The 17,932-nt window shown below is 42.5% G+C and overlaps 1 protein-coding gene across 2 annotated transcripts in view; it reads right to left on the reverse strand.

The window, feature by feature from the left end:
- Nucleotides 1–307: 307 nt before the first annotated feature.
- meis1b (Meis homeobox 1 b) overlaps nucleotides 308–17,932 on the reverse strand; it is a 77,527-nt gene continuing 59,902 nt past the window's right edge. Inside the window, exons 10-13 of one of the 2 annotated variants that reach the window (XM_017690696.2) lie at nucleotides 6,954–7,012; nucleotides 5,965–6,054; nucleotides 5,273–5,366; nucleotides 975–1,114 (exon numbers count right to left, since the gene is read on the reverse strand). In XM_017690696.2, the coding sequence (XP_017546185.1) occupies nucleotides 5,308–5,366; nucleotides 5,965–6,054; nucleotides 6,954–7,012 (208 nt within the window). In that variant the 3' untranslated portion in view covers nucleotides 975–1,114; nucleotides 5,273–5,307. Of the gene's footprint in view, nucleotides 1,115–5,272; nucleotides 5,367–5,964; nucleotides 6,055–6,953; nucleotides 7,013–17,932 lie in introns of both variants that reach the window. The other variant, XM_017690695.2, reaches the window with a different exon arrangement.

Genomic DNA, 17,932 nt, shown 5'->3' on the forward strand with positions numbered 1-17,932 from the left:
TCCTAATCCATAAAACAAATCTGTAATCTTAAAAGTCAAACAAGCAACAGAACATGTTAAACTATTATCCCTCAAAACCAACTTATAAACGATAAGTAGGACTTAGTAGGTCTCCTGTTTGCTGGGATATTAAGTTGGACAGTCAGTGAATTAAGATGACAGCGCACATGTTGGTTTGCTGGTCACAAGCCTTCTGAATCTGGGTTTGTAGTAAACTTTGGAGCAATATTTATTATTATTCTCAAATGTCCCGATCTGTCTAAATAAAGCCACTCACTCTCAGCAGAAGAAAAAGGTCTAGTAAATAAACGCTTCAACCAATTATTGATTTATTCACATATTTTTTTTCTTTTTAAACGCAAGGTGATTTAGGGAGGAGGTCAAAAGTCTATGGAGATGGCACACACATAGTGTGGAAAGAAAAAAAGTTCACATCCTTTTTTAAAAAATCTATTAGAAACAACATAATATGCAGAACAATACGATAGCATTTACAATACTTAATTCCCAGTTCTCATATGAGTCCAAATGTAATTTTACAACAGTATACAGATTCTCCTCCTCCCCCTTAGGAGCTGATATAGTAATAATTTCAATCTTTCTCTTTCTCTTGGTTTGATTCTTGGCAAAGGGCACATCCTCTGTAAGTGTCCCATGGTGTGCAGACGCAGGCTTCTTTTTTTAAACTGAGTCTGCGCTTAAGAATGAAGAGCCTCCTCAGTTTCTGCAGCAAGTCAGCATGTAATATTTGCTGGGTGAAGCACCAGAAACAAACCAATCGCAGTTCCCTGTCTCGAGCGTGGCCGTTTCGAGGATCCGTTGGTAGCAAACTACTGGGCGTGGATGTCCATGACTTGTCCGCCCATGGTGGGGTCTCCTGGGGGAAGCATGGGGGGGCTGGAGGCTGACATGGGCATGGCAGGGTGGGGCGGTCCTCCATGCATCAACATCGCTGAGTGCTGGGGGTGTCCAGGAATGTAAGAACGCATGGGAGGCCCAGGCCGCAGCTGGCTGGAGTGGTGGGGGAGCTGGGGGCCGCCGTAGGCCGGCTGGCCCATGCCCATGGCCATCGGGCCGCTGTGAGACAGGTAGTCCCCTGGCATGCCCTGCAGACCTGCGGGAAGCACAGAGGGATCAGTTAGCAAAACTCAAGTTTCAAAGACTTAGACAGGGCACTGTGACACATCGTTACTACTTACATACTCAAAACCAAACCTAACAATATCCAAACGCCAAGTACATGACTGAAGATCCAATTCCTCAATCCCAACAGTAAAAATTGTAACGACAATTTATTTTGATTGTCTCTTGTACCTACAATTGCTTAAATTGCTAAAAAAAGACATTGGCAAAATGCAAGTTGAATATCAACAACATTAGGGTTGGTGTTAGGATTAGGAACAGAGTAAGGGTTAGGGTTAAGACTAGAATTGGAGAGGCTAATATGTCAGGGTTAGGAAGAAGTTAAGCTGTAGAAGTTGAGAGTTATTCGTTTTATTTTGATGTACAACACAAGTGTAATGACATCATGACTTCATCACCATTGTTGCACCTCTCAATGCACTTTTCATGCATTTAAATATACCCTTGTCTGTGTTTACAAGCATAAAGATTATCTTGGCTTGTGTACTTTGTTTTAGTTATCACTAGCAATAACCACAAAAAGAGATGAATGGAATAGATATTTAAATTCAGGATGAATTAAGCATCTACTGGTTAACACCAAATGAAGTGTTTCCAAAATGACTACATTCTCAGTATCTCAGTAATGTGCACTATGCGATTGGGTTATCTGGGTTATTGTAAATGTGTAGTGTTGTAGCGAAAGCTGTCTTCAGTCACAAACAAGGGCAATGGAATGAGAGGGTTCATGCAATGGGTGTGGGCCTGTCTCCAGGGACTGGCTCACTGGCTTTAGCACAGCACTCTGCTGCTCCTGCCTTCACCAGGGAGCCGTCCCCAGTGCAGTATCCATCCGGCCTGGCCTCAGCCACCATCACACCAGCGCAGTGAACTGGAAGGCTGCCCTTCACTAAGGTCAGCCCGAAGGACGACATGTATCTGTTGTTCAGCCTGATCTGTTAATCTTATATTCATCTTGAAGAGGAATATGCAGGCCAAATCCACATAATTACACTCCCCATGGGACTTTCTTATAAACTGGCATATGAAGTGCTGTCAGTCTGACTGAAATGCGGGGAAAAAATTGTTAAGCAAGGTGACGAGAGCATATTTTGAACAGCATTATTTGTTCAAAATCACATATACATTCTAAATAATCCCTGCATGAGGCGATGGCACAGCAGCAGAGTAAGAAATTGTCAACATAAAAGATGAGGGTTCTTCACGTTTCATGCTTCACCTAGCTTCATAGGAACTCACATTAACACATTGCTGTTTGTCTGAAGTACGAGCCAAGTCTTCAGACACCAAGCTTTCGCCAGAAGAGTTCATAACAATGACAAATGAGGTAAAATAAGCCATCCCTTTATGCCCCGCACCGCCTCCACTTATCTCTCTTTAAACACAATAGGCAAAGGTCTGCGGCTCACGCTGAAACTGCCACACAGAAGCAGAGCTATTGTGCTCAAATTAAAGAAGAAAGGTGAAAATTGACAAAGGGTGTCACTTGAGAGGCCTCACCTGGGCGTGCGTGAGTGTGCCGCTGGCATAAAGGCCACTGGACCCATAGTAGCCACGCAAACCCACAACCCATACACTAGAGAGCCAAGTCACCTCATTAACCAGCACTGCTCACTTAACAGCTTTTGGATGACCATGCATTTTCCCTCGTTTGTAAACGTATGTGTTGAGCAGAGCTATTTAGCACTTACAGCGATGACCCAGGCTTTTTTGGGGTGATCAGTTGAATTGGAAACCAATCTTTGAACATGCTGTTTTGTGACTCATGTGGGTGGAAAACATCCAGTCTCTTAGAAAGAAAGCAGTGGCTTGGGTCGAGAAAAGGGCACATGTTGCAAATTGCACTTTTTTCGCTTAATAAGCCAATCAATACATTGAGTCTGGTCCATTTTCTGAAGTGCCATGGGACTGAATCAACAGGGGTATTTGTGTGTAAAATAAAGGAGCCAAATCCCCAAAGACCTTGCTGCTTTTTTGTTTTCGTTACTTAAAAGTAAAAGTTCAGGCCAGTGAAGGATGGATGGGGGGAATCTTGACCCTGAGGAAGGTTAACAAACTTCTGCTTAATAATTGGGAGGAATGAAATCTCAGACAAAGGGATCTCCAGCAGAGCCTGGGTTACCAAGCGAGCTCACCAAAGCATACCAGCAGCATCTGGAGCCGGGCGGGGGAAGGGGAATTTAACATTTTTTGTCTATGTGCCCATAATTAATGCTTCCTCTGATCACCATTGTCTCGAAAATATAATTTCCAAATATGGGCCACCCTTGGCTAATTTCACTGAAGGACCACAAAGGACAGTTTAAGTGGGCATGGACATAAAACAGTGGTTCCTTCAGCTACCGAAGACTCCCCCTCCCTCTTCTGCTTGAGTGCCCAGGCTGGATCTGCACTGACAGGTGTATTGTTTCCAAGACCCATAAGCTCTATAATCATGGGTAGAAAGCATAACGCTCTCACTAAGTCGGTTTAATTGGCTTTGGTTTTAAGTAATGTTGCAGTGTGACTGCTACGAACACCTTAATTTCAGGTCTTGGGACTCCCTGGCAAATAACTGCTTAATCTTGCCTTAAGGAAAATTCCCCAACTAATGAAAATTGCTTATAAAAATAATGAACCCTTGGTCTCTTAATCAAATAAGATAACCTTTTTTTTGTAATAACCTATTAATTTAATTGGCCATGAAGAATAAAACACATCACTTACATTTAATTGACCTAGAAACTAAAGTAACAATATTTAAATTAGACAACCTAGGAAATTTCAGTGATGAAGCCATAAAGACCAGGCATTCTCAACCACCGCGACATATTTCTGTCACACTCTGCTTCTCTTCCCATATTGTGTTTCTTTCTCTCTCTCTCTCCCTTCAACCCATCTCATCTGAGATTCCACACACGGCCCAATTACAGAATTCAGCAAGCAAATTGAGGCTGTTTAAAGCAGGTTGCTCGCCAGTCTTCTGGGAACTATGGCAGCTGCTGGAACGTCAGCGTTTGGACACGAGGAAACACTCTCCACACACACACACACATACTGTCTCACACATACGCTCACACTGACAACAAGCAGAGATGGATGGAAGCCTTTAAATAGCAAGGGCTGCATTATCATAATGTTTCTCTTGGTTCCGAACAGTAGAATCTGAGAAGCGGGAATATTTTGGACAACAGGAGCATTCTGTGCATGGCTGCATTAATGGTCTCTATTTTCGCATACTGAATAAGTCAAATCCATTTGTCACAGTGCTTGTGATGGCATATTTAATTTGGATATAGTCAATTAGGCCAGGCTAAGCTGCGTACCCTGCTGAGCACACCTCCATTTTGCACTCCTTCACTTCCCCTCCCTTCGCCATAGGTAATCCTATTAGGATGGGCAGACAGGAAAACGGTAGACTGAGTCAGGATCGATGGAAACACCTCCACCTTCAAAAAAAAAAAAAAAAAAAAAAAAAAAAAGACCCGTGCTAAGAACGCTTTCATGATTTCAAAAGATCTGGTGGCGGGTTTTGGCCGAGGGGCTCGCGTGTGCGTGTCGGTGAGCTGCTGTACAGGTTAGTGTATTAACGGAACTCATGCATCAGCTGCAGAGAGACAGATTTATGACACGTTGGGGACATGCACTTTCCTCTCGCTGCACTGCTGCAGCCTGCTTACATTTTTGCCAATCAGTCTGTTGCTATGGTAACGTCCCACCAGCACCCCCCCCACCCCCCGCCTTCGTCCAAAACCTCAACCTCAATCCCCCCACCCTCAACTCGCCATTCCCTGAACCAGTCCTCCCTCCCTCTTCTACTCCCTCTCTCCTCTTTCTCTCATTTTTCCCCTCCAGTGCGATTTCTATGCACTGTTTAGTCATGTGGCCAATACAATGAGCAAGAGTGAAAGATAGTAAAGCCTACAGTTGTACACAGAGACTTACACACAGGCTTGATCAGAGTCTTATCTGCAGTGGCAGACTTTCAAGCAGACTTTTAATGGTTTAATTACACCAGTAGAAACACAAGCATTGTTAGTATTGGAGCCTGTTGAAGCACTGACACAAAATGAATGAATGTATGTGTTTCCCCCAATGTGGAACAGAATAGATGTTAAAAAATGATTTGAGGCCCTGTTTTTGTACTTACTTCCCCCATTGCTTTGCGATTGGTTAACTAGAAGGTTACATGTAGTGCCACTGTCCCTCCATGCCCATATTCATGCCCATCCCACTCATAGGCCCTGGAAGGAGAGAAAACAATCGAAGAAGAATGCCAGAAGATGAGAAAATCAGACCGAGACTCAGACAGGACAGCAGGACAGGAATCAAAAGTACAATTCCCACATTTACCAAGAGGAAACAGAAAACTAAACAGTAAAAGAGAGACAAAATAAGCAAACCAAAGTCAACAATAAGATCAATGGCTAAGTTGGAAAGTAGTCTGGCTTTGGGCAAATCCTATAGCTTAAGAGAGGAGGAGGAGGAGTGGGGAGGGGGGAGGAGGGTGAGAGTTAGAGCCAGAGACGATGACCAGGAACACTGAGTGGGAGGGGGTGCAGAAGAGGCTTAGGGACACAGAGGGGAGGGAACTTCTGGGAAAAGGGGATGAGACACTTGAGAAGGTAGCGGCTGAGCGACAAGGCTTAGGAAAGAGGCAAAGAGAGAGAAAGGGGTGTAATGAGATGGGCTACACCTGTGCCACTGTGAGAGGCTGGCCTCTCCTGTCCAGACTGGGGAGTTTGGCAGTAGTAAGGCCGGGTGGGTGGGGTGGGGGTGGGGGGGGGGGTTGTTGGGAAGGTGGGAGATGGCGGAGGAGAAGGAGACACGCCAAGGTCTTACCAGGTGGTCTGATTCCCATGTGCTGCTGGCCGTCCATCACGAAGCCTCCCATGGGCTGACCATCTGGGTTGTAGGGAGCTCCTTGACTTACTGCAGAAGGACGGGGGAGGGCACAGGACAGTGGTCAATTAGTGCTTTTAATTAAGTTTCCATCGCTTAACATCATCTGGTAACGGACGCATGGACTAATGCTTCTTAGCTCTCTCACTGTCCTAAGCGATTATGCTTCATACATATCAAATCAAACTTACAGAACTAAGAATGGACAGAATCTCTCCAGAAATCTGACAGACGATGTTTAAGAAGGTGTGTAGCTTTCAGAATCAACTTAACAATGCATTTAGTTTTATTGATGACTGATGACTACAAGAAAAGCTAAAAACTCCATTTGTTTTCCTTGTGAACTAATGACTGTACTTACCATAGATTTAGGGCCCTGGACAGGGCAGTTTTTCAATCAAAAACAACAGCTGAGCCTTAGTGAATGCCTTTGAACTGTCCCCTAATCAACTCTGCCCTCTGAACCCCATTACAGGTAATAAACTTCCACAGGTAATAAACAGTCCACAACAAGCCATGCAACAGGGGGATCACTCATGGCAAAACAGGGGTGAAGCAAAACAAATTCACCAAAAATATGATGAATATCATCCTTCTTGGAGATTTTATTTTCTTTCATTTGACTCAAATCAGTTTTAGATCAGGCAGAGAAGCAGTACTTTAGAATCTGACATCTCAGCCATTGTTACGGTTTCAATAGTTTAATCGATCGCATCTATTTGCTTCTTTCCTTTTTCTTTTAAGGGTGTTACACGGAGGCCTGAGTCAGCGTGATTAGTGTTTTGGGTTAATTGGATGGATTTTAGTGTTCAATCACTCCTGACATCCAGGCTGGGCAGTGTATTTACCGACGGGCAAGCCTCCGGATGCATGGCTGAAGGAGGGCTTTCGCCTGCGCGACTTGAACACAGTTACTATAGGGGACTTGCCTGCTCGGTTGGACTGGTCGATCATTGGCTGCACTATTCTCCTTCTCGCATTTATGAACCTGGAAGAGACAAAAAGAAAAGTACAGCACACGGTTAGTTCAGCGAAAAGTATTGCTGGTTTAGTCTAGGGTGTAGACAGGGTCTACAAATTTAGTGTGCGCTACTGACACTCACAAACACACTGTCAAAAGCCCAGCCTAAAACTGTCCAGACCAGCCCGGGCAGCTAATTGGGGAAGGTAAAGAAGGAGAGATTATTTTCCTTTTCCTTTAAGTCCTCGGGTTGGAGAGAAGGGAGTGTCACGGTGAAATCACCACCAACAGAGAAACATATACTGAACTCACAAAGCTTAGCGGCTTGTACAAACTTGTACGGCTTCAACATACGCCACCTCAGAAAAGCAAACACAGCTAATCCACCAAATGGCACTTTTCTCTTTCTCTCTCTCTGTGTGTTTCATAGATATGTTGTTTTTTTCTTCTTCCACTTTCTGTCATTACTTTACAGTGAAACTGATTCATGTGTTGAGGCCTCAGATTGTATAACATAGTTGGCATGTGTGACGGTGTGCAAGTGTATGTGGGAAATGTTCTGGCAGAAGAATGTCACATCATTAAAGAGCAAACATAAGGTAGATTCTTGTTTTTTTTTTTCTCGCTTCTTCACAGAGAAAACAGAAACTGAATGTAGGTTCACTGCAGGGATTTGGACTGGACCTGCATTGCTTTCCCTGTATTTCTGCCAAGTTTAACTTTCGTGAGAAAAAAAAACAACAAAAATTAGTGTCTGGCACCCTATGGTTACCACCCAGCCTCCGCAATCAAGTGCCCATCGCCTCTACCACCCTGCTCAACTTAAACGCTCTGAGTTGACCCCCTGACCCCTGTGACCTCTAGGAGAGCAAGCTCAGGGGTTCCTACTTGATTTATGTCCCCCTGCTGTTGCCACAGTTGGACACTTCCATTTCATCCTTTAAGGGGGAATTAGTAGACTTTTAAGGAAACAATAGCTAGGCCACTCTTTTCAGCAGTGTGAGGGGTGGAGAAGAAGAGGGAAAAAAAGAAAAAACAAAGAAGAACTTACAGAAGAAGAAAAGTTAAAAGAATTTACAACCAAAGAGCAACTTGTGTGCTCATCTACTAGGATCTCCTCACTAGAACACCTCTAGTTCCTTTAAATCCGATGTGCTCCATATGAGTTCTTTAGTGAAGGAAGTGATTACATTTAAAACCATGACAGCCATGATTCATTTTGGGTGTTCAGTGTGCAGTTCTAGCTATTCTGCAGTGGCCCCTACAAAGTTAGGATGGTTGGTTATTACTTTCTGCAATGTTGAATGTTGACCTGAAACTTTTTCCAATACTCCTTTACTGTACTGTGATTGATGATTTATGCCATATCAGATATTAACAGTTCTTCCTTTTTCTTCTTAAAGGGGAATTCCATCAATTTTTTCAAAATTTCTGTATAATTCAGTCCTTGAAATGTAAACAAAGTCTTTCAGAGTGGTCTGATGTAGAATGGTTCTCAGATTTTCAGTGGTGGTGAAATGAACCAGTGGTCACAATGTCTGACCCAAAATACAGCCATTTTATTTACTACACAAAACCACCATTAAAGCTACACATGCTTTTTGAGTTTTTACACGTAATATTGATGATGGTAAAACTGGTAAATCTGGGTAAAAAATGGGGGACTATTTTGCCTTAAAACATGCTTCATTAACCTCTCCACCATAAATGGATAAATGAATTGAAATATATTTTAAGCCAAAACTTGATCACAAAGCTATTTAAGGAATCAAGCAGCATTTATCTAATCATTTCATGTAATAACTTTCTGTGAGGGGATTTTTAGAAGCATTAAAATCTTCAGACATCGGTTTTTCTATCACCACCACTGTGAACAATACTGACTCAGTAAGCTTCTTACATCTGAAGCATTTAATTATGTTGAATTTTTTTAAAAGCAGGTGGAGTTCCCCTTTAATAGTCTTTATTGGGTATTTTGATAGAAAAAAATTGTTATAATTGGTAACAAAATTGAATCTCCAATTATATTATTATTATTACAATTATTGTTTTTTTTGTGTAGTACTGTCATATAAAGCATGAGATATCAACATCATGGTAGGCCTACTGTGTTCGCTCATTTTTACATTTAAATTGACTAAATTTGCACCCCTGATTTATAATAGTATATGAAATCTACACAGTGAGGAACCTATTTACAGAGCCTTTTTTGATTCTTTAGAATCTTTTTCACTGAGGATGTAGCCTGCATGACTTAACAGTTGTCTGTTTTTTACAGTTAACAACGCTATCACTCGCCGACATCAAACATCATCATATAACCTATGAAAAAAGGAGCAGAGGAGGAATGTAGCAACATGGCAGTGCACCATCAAATGAGGGAATGTCTGGAGTTTTATCGTCAGCAGCAGCAGTGCAGAGCAGGGGGAGTCGTGGCCTAGGCATTCCTTTTATTGCCTTCTCCTCTTGGCCTTCATCTCTGGCTCCAGGGTCAGAAGCGGGTCACCACTGTCTATCCGCTGACCTCTGCCGTTCATGTCTTCCTTGCTTCTCCCTTCCTCCCTCGCTTTCTCTCTTTCTCGTCCATTTTCCCCTCACTTGGCTACTGCTCTTCATTTTTCTTGGGAGTATTTTATTTTTAAAAGGTATCTAAAGCTTCCTCTCCCAGCCTTGCCATATCTAAGGCCAGATGCTCCAGAAGACTGGAACAAAGGACAAGTGCTACACAATACCAGGCAGGGGGGAGGGAGGGAGGGGGAGGGAGGGGGAGAGAGAGAGAGAGAGAGAGAGAGAGAGAGAGAGAGAGAGAGAGAGCAAGGGAACGAAGGCGGGTAAGAGAAAGGAGGAAAGTTAGGGGGGTGGAGGGGTCTGTAGGAGTTGTGAAGAGAAAGAATAGTCATGCTCTACTCTTTGCACGAAGCGGACGGTTAAAAAAGGGGGCGGAGAGAGAGACAGCCGGTGCGCTAGAGCAGCCATTACTCCATTAGGAGTAAAAAGTTCACCTCCGCGCGACCCCGCCGCGCCATAGGGCCGCGTTTACGGCCTGTTCAGTTTCAACTTCCCATCGGCATACAATGAAGGCCGCTATTCAGTCCAGGCTCTGGACAATGGGGGCCTATTTTGGAGCAAAACGCCACCGGTGGCACCTCTGAAGTCGGGTGAAAGGAGTAGAGGGTGAAAAAAAAGCTTAGAAAAAAATGACTGAATTAAAGCCACTTATGAGTCAAATGAGGCACGAAAGAAGCCCAGTCTTTTCTCCCTGCCCCCTCCGACTGAACCGCTTCTCCAAAAGTGAGTGTTTGTTCATACTTTTTCCGTAGCTCCCTTTACTCTTTCACAGAGAGAGTGGAACTGATTGCTGTCTCGTCTGCCGGGGCCCTCATAATATCCCATTCTCATTACAAACGCCCAGGTGTAGCCCAAACGGCACGTGAAATGGCCAATTAAAAGCAAGAAATTGTCTTTTTCATCAGCTGCCTTTGTTGCGTGACCAATTAGGTGATAATTTAATAACCGTTGCTGGAAAGATCCAGATTGGAGATACAAAAGGTTACATTGCGGCGTGTCTATCTAAATGCATATGAAGTAGGCCATTTTCCTCAGTAGGTCTTCTTTATTTGCCTCGCTGTGCTCTCTCTCTCTCACACACACACACACACGCAACCTAACCTGAGTGCAGTGTGCGTATGCATGACTACAGACGACTAAATTCACTCATGAAATCACATTTCAACCCACTCAGCTACATTTACATGTATATTAAAATTCCACACAAGGGCACATCAGTTATGCCGGCAAAGAAGAGGAATGATGAATCTCCGGTACATGCCACAATGACAACAATAACCCCCAAATAAAAAAACAATATAGAAAAAGCAGGACAAAACAAAGACGTTTGCATCAGTAATGCAATTATCATCAGGATGATCTTTCACTGACACGAAGGTGGAGACATTCTAATTTAGGTAGCAGTGTTGAGAGATCAATGGCACAACTGAGCACAATTGTACTCCACATATATGGACACATGCGCCTCCCCCACATCACACCCTTATGGTGAAGCCTACTTTATTATCCGCGTCTCAACCAGAGATCCATTTACTTAAGTAATTAGTTACTCTAGTCTTCAGTCACATGTTGGCATGCCTGCAGGCACATTGGAGAAATAAGAGCATCACTCCTTTTATTCTAATCTGAGACTCAAAGTCATAAAAAAAGTCCATGGCTGCCCCCCCCCCCCCCCCACCCCCCCTTTGAGTCAAACTGGGGTCAGTCTCTCAGCCCTGCTTGTGTTTAAATAAACCCATCCAGCTGTTTGCCGCACAAATTCCATTTACACTCCTGCCACCCCGTGCTCTCTAGCTCTCTCTCTCTGTCTCTCTCTCTGTCTCTCCCCCTCCCTTGTTTGCTCTCTTTCTCTCTCTCTCTCTCTCTCTCTCTCTCTCTCTCTCTCTCTCTCTCTCGCTTGCTCTCCCTCTCTCTCTCGCCTACACTTGCCCTCTCTGCGCACATACACAAACACATGCATGCAAGCACATGCATGCAAGCAGTCAATACATGGACTTTTACCATAGTAAGTAGCCTCAAACAGGCTTGTCTGCATTTATGACAAATACACCTCAGAAAGCAAGCAGAAAGCTGGCAATGAAGCTGGAGTTGCGACACATATAGGCCACGTCAAAGCTGATTGTGTAGTGGTCACCTAATTGTTGGTCACTGCAAAGCAAATTTGTGTGACATTTTACATACTCACAATGTTACAGATGCTTACCTGACCTCCGTGAAAACTTTAGGGAGAGCCAAGAGCGCATGCTGAAGCTGGTGCACTGTCCAGCCAGGGTGAGCTACTATGGGCCTGTCCATGAATTCAAATCAAATCAAATCAAATAAGAAAAGTCAAGGTGTTGTTGTTGTTTTTAATACCTTTTAAATTGTGTAAATGTTTCATGAAGAACGAACCAATGGAAAGTGTCCAAAATTAGCTGGAATAATATCTGGTAACACTTTTATTTGGACAGTCCACCTTAGATGCTTTGTAGATACTTAATTAACTTTCAAGTTACATTTAGCTAAATATCTACTAAATGGACCATAAACCTGGTACTAATCCTTACCCTAAACCTAACCTTAACCTCATCCCAAACCTAAATCTCACCCTAACTCTATCCCCACCACTGTTTAGAATCAACCGGGTTTCAGCAGATAGTTTGTTAACAATTTGAACATCTGTAGACAATCTATAGCGGACAATCCAAACAAAATGACAAAATCTTACTACATTAACAGATGCTAGTTGCTAATGCTAACTCAGATCTCTCTTCCTCATTCGAAACTATATATCCTTACAAATCACTTTCATAGTAGTTACTGAATAATTACTATTAGTTATTGATAATTATAATAAGCTTTTTTACTAATAACTGAATGAAAAGCCAAAAGTTTGAGGAGTTGAGATTTTTGGTAACACTTTACTGTAAGGCAGTGTTCATAAGGCTACATGACACCTACATAAGCCCTTCATGGTAACTGATGTAGGCGTACATAAACATTTTTTCATGTTTTCTCATGTCATCATGTTTCATGACAGCTGCACTTGCCAACTTTGATGTTGTCCTGATGTTGTTTTTTAGATATAAGGTCGTATTATGACACTTTCTTGGGTGAAATGACATTGCATTGAATGACAGTTAAATAACACTGGTAATGACTTTGCTTGCCAAGTCAGACTGGATGAATATTTTCCATGGTCTTTAGGAGTTTCATTTCACCATTTCTAAGATTTGAGCTGTATCACATAAGCATTATATAACTGTGGTACACACTAAGCTACAAAGTCAGTTGTTATAATGTGCTCTGTCATTTCACACATAAAAAGTGCTGTGACACATCCCAATGTCAGAACAAACACCAGTATGATGTTAACTTGATATCAAAGTTGGCAAAAGTAGCCTTTCTGACAGATGATGTCTACTGGTATAAGCCTTTATAAATGTTTATATATATAGGTATAAGTTTATTATCATGATGACCTTATGTAGGTATCATATCACTGCTACCATTTTGGAGAAGTTTTCATGATATAGTTTCATGAACACAACCCTATAGTAAAGTGTTACTAGACTGCTTTCCTTCTACTATAATGTTAGAATTTTGTCTTCTTATGAAAGCAATAGTATGTTGTCTTCCTCCTTCTGTCCTACTGGCCTCTACCTGCAATCAGTCACCTTTCACTAAGGTTAGAGCCAGCCAGTCCATCTCTTGCCTCTGCTGCTTGCCCATTGAAGTAGGGTTTTGGGTCCCCTGTGCCTTGCGGGGAGTGGACCCTAATTCCCACAAACATTACAGGGATTACCTGGCTCCACTCTGCAGCAGCTCTACCTCTGCCCAAAGAAAACAGTGCAGATGTAGAAGGGGCTCGGCCTAATCTCCACTGTTTCGGCGGGCTGCTATTATTCCATCAACCCCCCTTCCATCGTCCACCACTACCAGCACTGGCTCAGCCCCTCTCACCAAACACAGTTAAAACCTTTCCATTAACAGAGCTGTGAAGCTGCCACTAAAGCGGGTTTTTACAGCGCAGGGTCCACCGCCTGGGGCCCCTGGGACGCACTTTATAAACACTCTGCCAGCCGGGGAGACAGAGAGAGAGAGAAAAAGAGACGTAGCATGGTGAACTGAGAGAGTAACCAACAGCATTTAAGCTTACAGATCCGACCGCTGTCTTCTCACTGATTAACCTCTCACTATTAGCACTCAGTGCTGAGAAACAAAACTGTGCGCATTCACTCCAAAGCTGTGAACTGGTTCAGTGAGAGAGGGAGAGAGAGAGACACATAACATAGTAGTTTACTACTCATTACTGATATTATTGCTGTGATTACAGCTACAGTTATTGTTACCATTGTTATTGATGTTGATACGGTTGTTGCTACTGTTAATGTTGTTATTGTACTTTAGATGGTTTAGCAATATTGGACTACATACAGGCACACCAATAAAGCTTTTTTGAATTTGAATATGAGAGAGACAGAGAGAGAGAGTGAGTGAGAGAGAGAGAGAGAGAGAGAGAGAGAGAGAGAGAGAGAGAGAGAGAGAGAGAGAGAGAGAGAGAGTGAGAGGAGGTCTTGCACTCCCCTGGAGCTGACGACTATGAGGTCATTCTTGGCAGCATGCGGTCTGCTAACTCTCCCTTGCCTCCCCACCCATCCCGGAGTGTGTGTGTGTGAGAGAGAGAGAGAGAGAGAGAGAGAGAGAGAGAGAGAGAGAGAGAATAAGACATATAGAGAGGTAAAAGGTAGAAACAAAGAGAGAGAGAAAAGAAAAAAAGAAAAAAGAGAGAAAGAGAGTCTAAGAGTCATAGATGGAGAACAGCAAGAATGGGACGCACCATGAAGAGAGAGAGATTTGAAATACTGAGAGAAAGAGAGAGAAAGAGGGAGTAAGAGTGAAATAGAGATAGATAAACAAATGAACTGGAAAAAGAAAAAAGTGAAAGAGAAAGACACCTAGAGTCAGTGAGCAAGAAAGACTGAAAAGAAGAGAGTCAAATAGAAAGACTAAGTCAGATAAAAGAAAGAGGGAAATAGAGAGAGATGGAGATAGAGAGAGGGAGAGAGAGAAGGAGGGAGAAAGGGATAGAGAGAGAGAGAGAGAGGAAGAGAGAGGGAGAGAGGGAGAGAGAGAAAGGGAAAGAGGGAGAGAGAGGAAGAGAGAGAAAGAGGAAAAAAGAGAAAGGGAGAGAGAGAGGAAGAGAGAGAGAGGAAGAGAGAGAAAGGGAGAGAGAGGGAGAGAGAAAGGGAAAGAAGAGAGAGAGAGGGAGAGAGAAAGGGAAAGAGAGAGAAAGGGAGAGAGGGAGGGAGAGAGAAAGGGAAAGAGAGAGACAGCGGGAGAGGGAAAGAGAAAGAGAGAGGAAGAGAGAGAGAGAAAGGGAGAGAGCGAGGGAGAGAAAAAGGGAAAGAGAGAGAGGAAGAGAGAGAGAAAGATCAAGAGTGAGAGAGGGAGAGAGCGGGAGAGGGAAAGGGAAAGAGAGAGAGGGATAGAGAGGAATAGAGAGAGAGAGAGAGGAAGAGAGAGAGAGAGGGAGAGAGAGAGAGAGCAAGAGAGAGAGAAAGAGAGAGAGAGAGATAGAAAGGGGAAGAGAGAGGAAGAGAGAGAGGAAGGGAGAGAGAGAGAGAGAGAGAGAGGAAGAGAGAGGAAGAGAGAAGAAGAGAGAGGAAGAGAGAAAGAAACCCAAACTCAACAGGAAAGTTCTCAGTTTTGTGCCATCTCTGTCCAGCTCCTGTTTCTGAGCCCTTCTGATGTATTTCAGTGTCCCAGGCCAGCATTTGGGCCCGGTGGCACTCCCTCTCTGTCTGGGCACACACACATACACACACACACACACACACACACACACACACTGGACTGTGATGTAGACTGCCATGTGTACGTGTGTGTGAACCCATTAGAGGCGAGTGTGAAGGAGAGGAAATGACTGCATGGCAGCGTGTTTTATGCCTCTCCCCATACTCGTCGCCGAGGTGGTCTGCACCAGGTTCTTTAGCACCCGTCCTGGCACCACCAGGCACACATAGCCCTGCCTGGCAGCACACTCACACTTCCCATCCAGTATCCACACCCATATTTTAAAGGGCCCATATAATGGAAAAATTTGCTTCCCTGGCATTTTTCAAAGAAAGCCGTTTGAAGTAATATGTAATATAAATATTAAATTTCAAAACATCAAAAATCATCCACTCTCAAGAACATAGTCCATACATCAAAACTACACAGACCATTTTATTTAATTGTTTCTGTGATGTTACAAGAACCATCTCAAATATATATCTCCACTGTTCTATTCATAGAGCTCTTCTAAGGAGTGTATCAGTCTTAAGAGGACAACAACAAAACCAGAAACAAAAATAGTTTAACCTGTTTAAAAAGAACCAAGGCAAAACCCTACAATATATACGTGGACCTTAATGGAAAAAAGAAGCATGGAAAAAAAGTATGAGAAAAAAGGATATAGCCTTTTAAAGGAATGTTTGCTCATTAACCAATGACAGCCTGCGAAAAGACCAGTAGGACTTTCTGATGGTGATGTATGCAGAAGAACTGGTTAGACGTGGTTTAACTATTTTCCTTTAGATTTAAAATTGTATCTCTCTTGGATCCCCCATGGCATACTGAAATGCCTTTTACATTTTGGTTCATTATTTCTCACAGCTGATGGAAAAATGCAGAATTCTGCTGAAAATGTAAGACTGAGATATTTTATTTTGACAATGATAAGTTATTGTGTGTGAGGAAAGAAAAAAATACAAAATGTAAACTAGGGATGCACTAATATGGGAATTCTGGGCTGCCAGTAATTAAAAATGAAGGTAAAAATGGAGTAAAAGCTCAGATATAAAGTAAAATGAACAAAATCCTTATGTTTTTGCATAGTCATCAGTGTCACCTAAATGTTCTGCTCTTCTTGAATACTATGAATGTCATCAAATATTGGTTTGAAATATCGACAAATATGTTATATGCAAATATCTGCCATTTCTGAGATCATTATGCATCATTAATGTGAATAAAATGAGCATGAGATTTATTGTGTAACTATGGAATTATGTAGCAAAGTAATTACACATCATTGCTGTCGGGATCAAAACCATCTCCAAACTGGTAACTTTACAGGAAAAGAAAACTTTCTTAGTGAAATGAAAGTTAATGTAAAGAGTTTTACAAAGTAATTTTGGACCAGTTTCTGTTCGCCCATTCATTACAAAATTTTTATTTAAAGGGTAACTACACAACACCAATAACTCTACACCAGGGGTCAGCAACATGTGGCTCCACTCTTTTACTGTCCTGTTTCGGCTTCACAGCAAAATCAGATTTTTATGTAAAATTGAAATAATAATCCTCCTTTACAGTAAAATCAAGCTCTGCTGATTGTTCAGTTTAAGCAACAGATGCTCTTAAATGCTGGATGAATATAGCCTATAACTGCTAATTCACCCATCAACCCTTTAAGGTTGAAGCACAGACTGCTGATCACCGTAACAACACAGAAAACAACCTCTCCTAGCTAGTAGCTAACGAGAGGTCAAAGAGAAAGATTTAAGATGGATGGACTTATTTGTGTTTATAATCACTCCAGTTGGTTTCCTGATACGTTTAATCTGCAACGAGAAACTGACGAACACTAAAAAGTTACGAAGTTGAAGTCGCTCCTTGTTCAAATCTTGCCAGTCCACCTTAAATGTAGACCAGCTGTTACATTCTGGTGCCTCAGGCACCATTTAAGGTGGAACAAAAAAATTCAAACAAGAAGCTGGTGAATGAGAAGCGACTTAAAAAATAGTAAAAAAAAAAAAAAAAGAATGTTGAGAGACTTTTTACAAGAAACGATTTTACTTTAGGAAAAGTTTCCTGCCAGAGATGCACGAAAAGCTGTTGTAGCTGAGCTAAAGAAGAAAGCAGAGTAAACTAAGTCTGGATTTTCATTTATATTAAATTTGTGAGCCTAGACTAACATATTAAAATGTACTGACACATATTTACAGCCAAGATAGTAAAATGGACATAAAAGTGGCTTGATTTTTGCTGGAAGGACAAAATGGCTTTTCTTAATAGTTGGGTCGCCGACCCTGATCTAGACTAAGGTTTAGCACAAGACTGGACTATGAGACGTCTTGAGTGAGTGTTCCGGTTATTCCTAAAAAAAGGGTAAAGGCCGTAAGAAATCTGGAACGTCTTTTCTGGAGTCAGGTTTTACGACAGTGACACAATTACTGTGATACGAGCCTCTAATGAAAATTAAATAGAGGTTATGGGCCTAATGTGAGGTCCAGTCTGAGGAACAGAAGTGCAAACGTAGCTGCTGTTTTCAAATGCAGCCCTGCATATCCACCCTCTGTCTTTCATGTGTAGATTCCTCCACAAAAGAGGGGATAAAAAGAGAAGGAGAGA

This window comes from Pygocentrus nattereri, chromosome 5 (genome assembly GCF_015220715.1).
Source record: "Pygocentrus nattereri isolate fPygNat1 chromosome 5, fPygNat1.pri, whole genome shotgun sequence".
Taxonomy (NCBI): domain Eukaryota; kingdom Metazoa; phylum Chordata; class Actinopteri; order Characiformes; family Serrasalmidae; genus Pygocentrus; species Pygocentrus nattereri.